The sequence below is a fragment of the Anguilla rostrata genome, chromosome 8 (genome assembly GCF_018555375.3).
Source record: "Anguilla rostrata isolate EN2019 chromosome 8, ASM1855537v3, whole genome shotgun sequence".
In the NCBI taxonomy this organism is placed as follows: domain Eukaryota; kingdom Metazoa; phylum Chordata; class Actinopteri; order Anguilliformes; family Anguillidae; genus Anguilla; species Anguilla rostrata.
This window is the reverse complement of record NC_057940.1, coordinates 44,486,247-44,494,378: the sequence shown is the minus strand read 5'-3', so window position 1 is coordinate 44,494,378 and position 8,132 is coordinate 44,486,247. Positions and strand designations below refer to the sequence as shown.

The 8,132-nt window shown below is 38.2% G+C and overlaps 1 protein-coding gene across 1 annotated transcript; it reads left to right on the top strand.

Annotated features, from left to right (window-relative positions):
- Positions 1–222: 222 nt before the first annotated feature.
- LOC135260375 (trace amine-associated receptor 13c-like) lies at positions 223–1,762 on the top strand. Its single transcript, XM_064345597.1, has one exon. It carries the CDS (start codon positions 343–345, stop codon positions 1,342–1,344), a length of 1,002 nt encoding a protein of 333 aa, XP_064201667.1. The 5' UTR covers positions 223–342; the 3' UTR covers positions 1,345–1,762.
- The last annotated feature ends 6,370 nt before the right edge of the window (positions 1,763–8,132 follow it).

Genomic DNA, 8,132 nt, shown 5'->3' with positions numbered 1-8,132 from the left:
TTGAACCCTGCTCTGATTTTATTATTTGATTACATCACTGACTTTTTCCAGTTATGATCTCGGTCTCCTAACACAACCCCCTGTACAAATAAATGTAATTTAATCTGATGGGGATTCACAGACAACCACCCAAAAAAAAAAAAAAAATACGATGGTAACCCCTGTATATAAATGTGCTCCTACTGCACCTGATGATCCAAAAGGACTCTGCAAGACCAGCAAGCTACATTATGCTACACTTTTTATGCACATTCACAGAAGGATATTCTTTTTTTAGATAGCCTACATTAAGTATAATGACAGAACGTTTCATTGTTCAATGAAACTGTAACCACTTCTTTCATGGATCTCAAAGAAGAGCATCAAGAGACACCCTGTGTCCATTCAAACTTTTCTTGTTTGCAAACTTCACCAACAGCAGCGGATGTGTTGCTGTATATGTCTGTAGCGGTAGTTGTCTCACTGACCGTGTGTGGAAACTTGCTTGTGATCATCTCCATCTGTCACTTCAAGCAGCTTCAGACACCAACTAATTTCCTCCTGATGTCTTTAGCCATGGCGGACTTCCTTGTTGGGGTAATTGTGATGCCCCTCTATTTTACTATGTGGATAGATCCATGGAGGTGCTTTGATATTTTGTATTGCACAACTTTTAAAGTAGCAGCTTATTACTTTACTTGTATATCAATTTATAATGTAGCTTTAATTGCATTGGACCGTTATCTTGCTATCTCCAACCCTTTTCACTATTCCATGAAAATGACAGTGAATGTAACTTTGAGGGTGATAGCCATACTGTGGTTGTACTCATTAATCTACAATATGGTGCTTCTTTATTTCAATGGAAATATTCCTGACATGAAAGCAGACATCACATGTGGTGAGTGTGTTGTTAGAGTAAATAAAGTATGGGCTATTGTTGACTTCATAATTGTATTTGTTTTACCATGCTCAATGATTGTAATTATAAACTTGAAAATTTTTGCTATTGCTAAAAAGCATGCAAATAAAATTAAGAGTGTCAGAAAGTGCCCAAAAAATGATCATGGTTCTATGGCCTCTGAAAGGAAAGCAGCAAAATCCCTTGGAATTCTAGTGGCAGTCTTCCTTCTGTGTTTAGTACCCTATTATGTATGTGCATTCCTTGAAATCTATTTTAGGAACAAATCTGTCCATCTTGCAATTTTAATTACAGCACCTCTAGTATACTTGAATTCTTCCATCAATCCAATCATTTATGCTCTTTTTTATCCATGGTTTCAGAGGTCTGTTAAACTCATACTAACACTTAGAATATGTGACTCAGAGTCTTCTATGTTGAATGTGCATGAACGGGAAACCTAACAATCTCCGATGAATGTCAAATGAATGTGATGTTTATAAACCAGTTAAAATTTTTTCATCCTTCTTTTACACAGATTATCAAAAAGCCCTCTGCTTGCAGTGTCGAACACACCCAACATAGCATTGATTGCCCTCATGATGTCATTATAACAGTGTTTTTAAACTTCATTACAAATGTACAGGGGACTATAAAGGCCTTAAAGGGCTTACATAGGAATATTCCTAGAAAGTTGTTCTAAAACGTAAAAAAAAAAAAGTTAAATTCCCTGTAAGAAGTTGTTCTTTTCTAAAGTTCCTTGTCTTTTTCAAACTTTGTATCTGTTTTCACTCTTGACAATCCATTGTTCCTATAATTTGATAAAATGCTACTGTTTTCCTTTCTTGTCTTTTTTTATATAATATAATAAAATATGGTCCATTTAGAAGTACAAGACATTTTCATGGTGGTTTGTGGGCAGAATGAGCCAATAAAGTTTTCCTGTTGTGTAGTGTTGTGGATTTTACCTTCAATGGAGGCAAATAACTCAGTCAGGTCGCAGAGTAATTCAGCAATATAACTTTTCTGGGCCAAAGAGAAGAAACTGTTAAAGCACTCATCACAGAGTTCGAGAAGAGTGTCTCAAACTTCTGTTTACAAGTTCTGCCTCTTATATCTTTCCGTAAGCTATCTTTCTATGAGGTGATTCGCCTGGCATGACACTTTCTTACTCCCCCGGCCATACCAACTTTCTGCTTTCCTGAGAACCTTTTTGTTTCACTCCAGAAACCCAAATGAAACACTTAGTTTCCTGGCGCCTCACGGCACGGGAGGGTGTCCCTTCTTAATCTAACTTCTTTTTCTGCCTTCGCATACAATCCTGCTTTGTACATGCAGTTTTCAAGAAAGTCACACAGGCTATTGATTAGGATATGATTTTGCGAGCAATGGTCATAAATATACCACCTGATTATATACTTATAGAAAGTGTACTTTTAACCATGAATTTTACTCCATTTACGAAGTATCCTTCAACTCATGTTTACATAGTTATGACATTTTCAGACACCTGTGGCAAGCTTTGTATCAAAAATTGTTGCAGTTGAAACTTGGCGGGACGCCCAGAACTTTATCTATCTGACTCCCTCACCTCATCCACACGTCTTCCTCCTCGAAGGTCGTTCCTTTCTAGTACCTTTCCATTTTGCACAATTAGTTATATATATAGTTTTGTTATAAACACATAAAAATACATTTCGTATAGTTAAACACAATAAGCAGGCTTGTTTTCTATCACAGTAGTACTAATTACTTCCAATAACTTTTAACATTTTCACATCATTAAAGAACATTAAATATTAAATAGTTTGGAATTAAGTTATCTTTATGTATGACAAAGCATTTATATAATGATATAATTTAAACTGCATTTTAATTCATTTTAATTTACCTATGTAGTTGTTGACTAATTTATCTGAATTATGGTTGCAGTTAAAATTTGGAACTCTTGTTTACTTTTTACGGAAACTAAAGTTTGCACCTTGTTGCGAATTTCTGAATCTAAACACAAATTTTCTGCGGCACTTGCAGACCAATAAAAATGAGCCTAGGCAGGTGGTGGAAAACCACATCTACCGATACTGAGAAATGGAACCAGTCGCTTCCTTTACTTTCTGAAGGTCTTAACTTCTTCACATATATAATCTTCTGGCCAAGCCATTCTTCTTGTATTGATATATTGTGGGGTGGAGTCATGTCTTCTGCAGGGGTGAAGCTACAGATATCTCTTGGCTGGGTTTTGTCCCCCATGCAGTCCAACCAGTACCTGGCCCTTGCCCTTGGCAATCATAGCGTTTAAGATGTTCTGGAAAAGCTGCTGCACTATTTCCGTAGCAGGAGGCCATACAGGGAGGGCGGCTGTCCCAGTCTCTCCACTTTTTCACCTGCATGCTTTGGGCTACATGACCACGGGGGTGAATGTAGAGGTATTGCGTTAGTGTTGGCCGCAAAAAACTTGAAACATTAGGTTATGACAGCCATTATATCGGTCGGTGATGGGCACGGGTACGTAGTATTATATACTGTTCCTTATTGATACAATTTAAGGACTCCAGTTGTTCCTCAAGGTCTGGATATGTCTGAAGGAAGGACTCCTGTTCTCCTTCAAAAGCAGCTCGGTTGGAACCTCCATTAATGTCATCAAGGTGAGGATTATGTGAAATATGTTTCATTTTCCGAACCCAGCAGTTTTAACTGTAAACACCCTCATTTGACATCCGGCAGTCTGAATACTGAACACTCATGAAATCGCTGAATTTGTAGATAAGGAGAGCAAACTATATAAATATTCATTAAAAATCTAAAAATAAGGTTCAACAATTTAAAAAAGTTGCAGACATGGGCAGTCATGAAGGTAAAATATGAAAAACACAGCTCATTTGTACTGAAGTAGTCCAAAATTTAAAAAAACCAAACGACAGCAGTATATTCCAGAAGAACCAGAGATGAAATTTAGAATGCCAGACCTACATGCAGGACTCAGATACCCACTTCCAACTAACTGTTATATACTTCTTCTTTGAAAGTTTTCTAAACTGACTGCTGACTAAAAGAAATTTAAGTAGTGAAAGAGAGAAGGGGGAAGGAGGATGGACAACCCCCTCTGACACACGTAGACCCACACTCACACACAGATACACACATACACATCTTAAATGGTAATCCACCCCAGTTCCTGCTTCTTATCTTGCATTTCTGACAGATGATATTTCAGAGTGTCTTTATTTAACATGTTTGTGAAAAGTGTGCTAAGTTTTATGTCTCTGACTTGTCTCACAGGAAATTGAATAGATTTAAGGAGAACATTTTTTACAGTAAAACCATAGGAAAACAATACAGGATTAGCCTGACACACTAAAACCAAATTATCCATGTGCTTAAAACCCTAATTAACCCAACGGGCTTAAACCCCAAATAATTCTGCTCCCTCCTTTGCTCATCCCTTGCTCCTCCCTATCATTGTCTACCCATGTTCTTTTGGTTCTGTGTCACAACCTCATGAGGGAAGTTTTTAAGTGAACTTTGTTAGAAGAGAGCATTTAACAAATTGGACCTCAGCAAGTTTTTTTTGTGTATAAAATTTATACTTTCAAAAAGTTCTCTTTCATTAAAAAGTTATGCTTTTCATTAAAAAGTCATGCTAGAATAATACTAGGAATAAGGAATGTTTACAGTTTTAACAACATCAGGGGGGTATTTCATGAAGCAGGATTGTAGAGTTCACGGGTAACTGTGCTGAGTAAAACCTGAAACTGCTCTTTTTATTTCAGTATATGTTCCAGATTTGGGTTCCAGGTTTTACTCTCTGTAGTTATCCAGCTAACTCAGGAATCTTGCTTTGTGATACATGGCCCAGTTGGTCAAAAAATAACAATAAGGTCCTTTAAGACCTCACTTAATTAATCCGCAATTAATGCATTCTATATATTGTTGTTTTGTTTTTAATTATGGCTTCCTGATTCGTTTTTACAGTAGCTGATTATATTCAGTATGTACATTAATAAGCCAGTTTTGATATGGGCTAGCAGAAAAAAACATTTAATGCTGAATAATTCTTCTTCTTCTTTCGGCTGTTCCCGTTAGGGGTCGCCACAGCGGATCATCCGTTTCCATCTATTCCTGTCCTCTGCATCTTCCTCTGTTGCACCAACCATCTGCATATCCTCCCTCACCATGTCCATGAACCTCCTCTTTGGCCTTCCTCTTTTCCTCCATCTCCAGCATCCTTCTCCCAATATACCCAGCATCTCTCCTCCGCACATGTCCAAACCACCTCAATCTTGCCTCTCTCACTTTGTCTCCAAACCGTCTAACCTGAGCTGTCCCTCTAATATACTCATTCCTAATCCTGTCCAACCTCGTCACTCCCAATGAAAATCTTAACATCTTCAACTCTGCCACTTCCAGCTCTGTCTCCTGTCTTCTCGTCAGTGCCACCTTCCCTTTCACTCTTGCTGGTACTCTTCTGTCGCAGATCAGTCCTGACACTCTTCTCCACCCACTCCACCCTGCCTGCACTCTCTTCTTCACCTCTCTTCCGCATTCCCTGTTACTTTGAAGAGTTGACCCCAAGTATTTAAAATCATCCACCTCCGCCACCTCTACTCCTTGCATCCTCACCATGCTACTGTCCTCCATCTCATTCATGCACATGTATTCCATCTTGCTCCTACTGACTTTCATAATTAGATAATAATAATAATTATAGATTAAATGTGTGTTGATATTTATTTAATTGCAGCAAAGGCTCTATTTGAGTTATGTAGTATGTTGCTAAATAAGTAAGAATTGATCATTATTTTTATTTATATACACATATGGAGCATCGCGTTGTTCTGGCAGGCCACGAGAGTCAAGCGCTCCGGCTGAATCAGCTGATGGCTCAGCTGAGTGATGTTCGCCTATCACAGTACATTCACTAACAGGGCGGTCTACTTAAACAGCCTCCCTCTACTCATTCGGCTGCTCCTCCTGCATGCAAGCGCTGCACGTTGGTTCGTAAATCCCCTCCACCACCCCAGCTCCATCCCCATGCGTCAAGAATTTGCATTTCTCCATTCCTATGTGTGAAGAATTTGTATTGCTCCATCCCTATGTGTTAAGAAATTGCATTGCTCCATCCCTATGTGTTAAGAACTTGCTTTGCTGCTGGATCTGTTCTGTGTGTACCCCTCTAGGGGGGTTTGGCTGCTGGCCTCCCGGCCTTATCCACGTGGGCTGCGTGGTTGGCGGGAGAGCTCCAGAACAGAGCCATACCGCCAAACATAACTGTATTGCCTTTAATGTCAATAAAGTTCTAATTTGATGACAGTGGTCCTGACAGAAATGGCTATTTGCCCCTATCTTTGATTTCCCCTCATTCAAAAACTTTATTTTCTAAAATGCTGCAAAAATTACTGATATACTTTTGGAATGATCTAACTAAGACATGCCCATTTGTATAAATTTGGTAGTATTTAGATTTTTTGCCAGTGGAAAGGTGTTACTTTAAGTTTAGTGCCTTTTTTTTGCATTAGAGCTTGATATTGATATGGCTTTATTGTGTATACTTTCATATGGGTTCGGTCGACAGAGAGGAACCTGTTGCCCACAGCGCATCAAAAGTGCCCTCAATGTAATTGCCTTGTAAAATGAAAAGATAATGCAGTTTTCAGTAACTAACTGTTTAATAGTCCAAATTAATAGAAAAGAAAAAAGTGCAGATTATAAATATTTCACGCTTGCATCCAGCTGCTCTACAGGAAACCTTTTCGCAGCCCAGATCTGGCCCACATCCACCATTGAGATATGGCCCAGATGCCACATCTAATCCAGAGATGCCATAAGGCCAAATCTCAGCCAACAGGCAAGGTTCGGTTTAGGCCTAATGGCTCTCATCTAAATAGGGTATAGCAATCAAATCTGTGGTTTCATTTTTGCATGTGCAGAAAGGAGACATTCTTACATCTTCACAGCTGAATACTTGCTTGGAATTCATTATGATTCATGGACCTTACAGAGACAAACAGTAGCCTTTCAACAATTTTTTTTTGCTCCTGAATTCATTTAGGGAGTACTTATTCCTATCAGCTATTTAATATTAACTTTTTTTTTTTTTTTTGCTTTGATGGCATGGAGTAGGTTGTGTTAATTATAAAAATGAGATCCTGTAGAAATGTATTGCAACTGCAAGCTGTGAGTCTTGACACTGTGAAAATTGAGTTATTTTTAATGATTAAAAAATTAGTTTATAATGGGAATGACTCCTCAAAAATAGCAAATTAATCACTGACTGAATAAATGAGTAACCAAAACAGATGCCTTTTAATCTTTCACCTCTCCCCCATTTTACAATAATCAAGCAATTACTAATTTCTTACACCGATGTGACCTAAATCTGAGAAAAAAACTGATGTTTGTCCAGCCTTTGTGCAGTCTCTGTAAGGTTGTCTGTATACGAGTGGGACATCATTAATCCGTACATACAGCAAATGATATGCCCCCCACCCCCAAAGGAACTTGTGATTTCATCATTTACCATGATTGTGTGCACAAGCAGGGTACCATGGAGAGTTGGAGCATCATTAAAGATGAAAAAACTTACAGAGGTTCTAACAGAGTCTTATGATTACTCCATTTATGCAAGAAGTAGATTGAGAAAACAACGCCTTCAACTGTTTGTCTGTTGAACTGTCTCAGCAGATTAATCAAACCAATCCTGTTGATGCTATCAGGTGAAGATGTGCTGAAAAACATACATTTATTTGCCATGGGGAGGAAAGGTGGGAATCACTAACTGCCTTCCAAACTGATCAGCTAATATTTCCACAGCTAACCTTTTGCATTAATATATTGTAATATTACATTCATGCATTGGCAGAATATCTTAGAAATTACACTAAAGAAAGATATGGCACACATTAAAGCACTGCTATCAATAAAACTGAAGAAAATGCTAATTGTGCTGTATCCTGAAAATAAATCAGTTGCTATGCAGCATTTTGCATCATACTGGCATGGCTCTAAGCATCTTTCACATAAGCTCATTGATTTAATATAAGTAATATCATAGGAATGGTTGCATCACACATGCTTTGACCAATGCAAGGATGATGCAAGGCCCTCTGTTCTTCGCTGAATCTTAGGCTTATTTTTAGTTTGTATTGTAAAAATATCTAACTAGGAGAAATACTGAAAATAGTGAGAGCACCTATTATCGACCACCCTTGGAGGGAGGGGTGGGGAGGGGGAGTGTATGTAGGCTATCGACCAT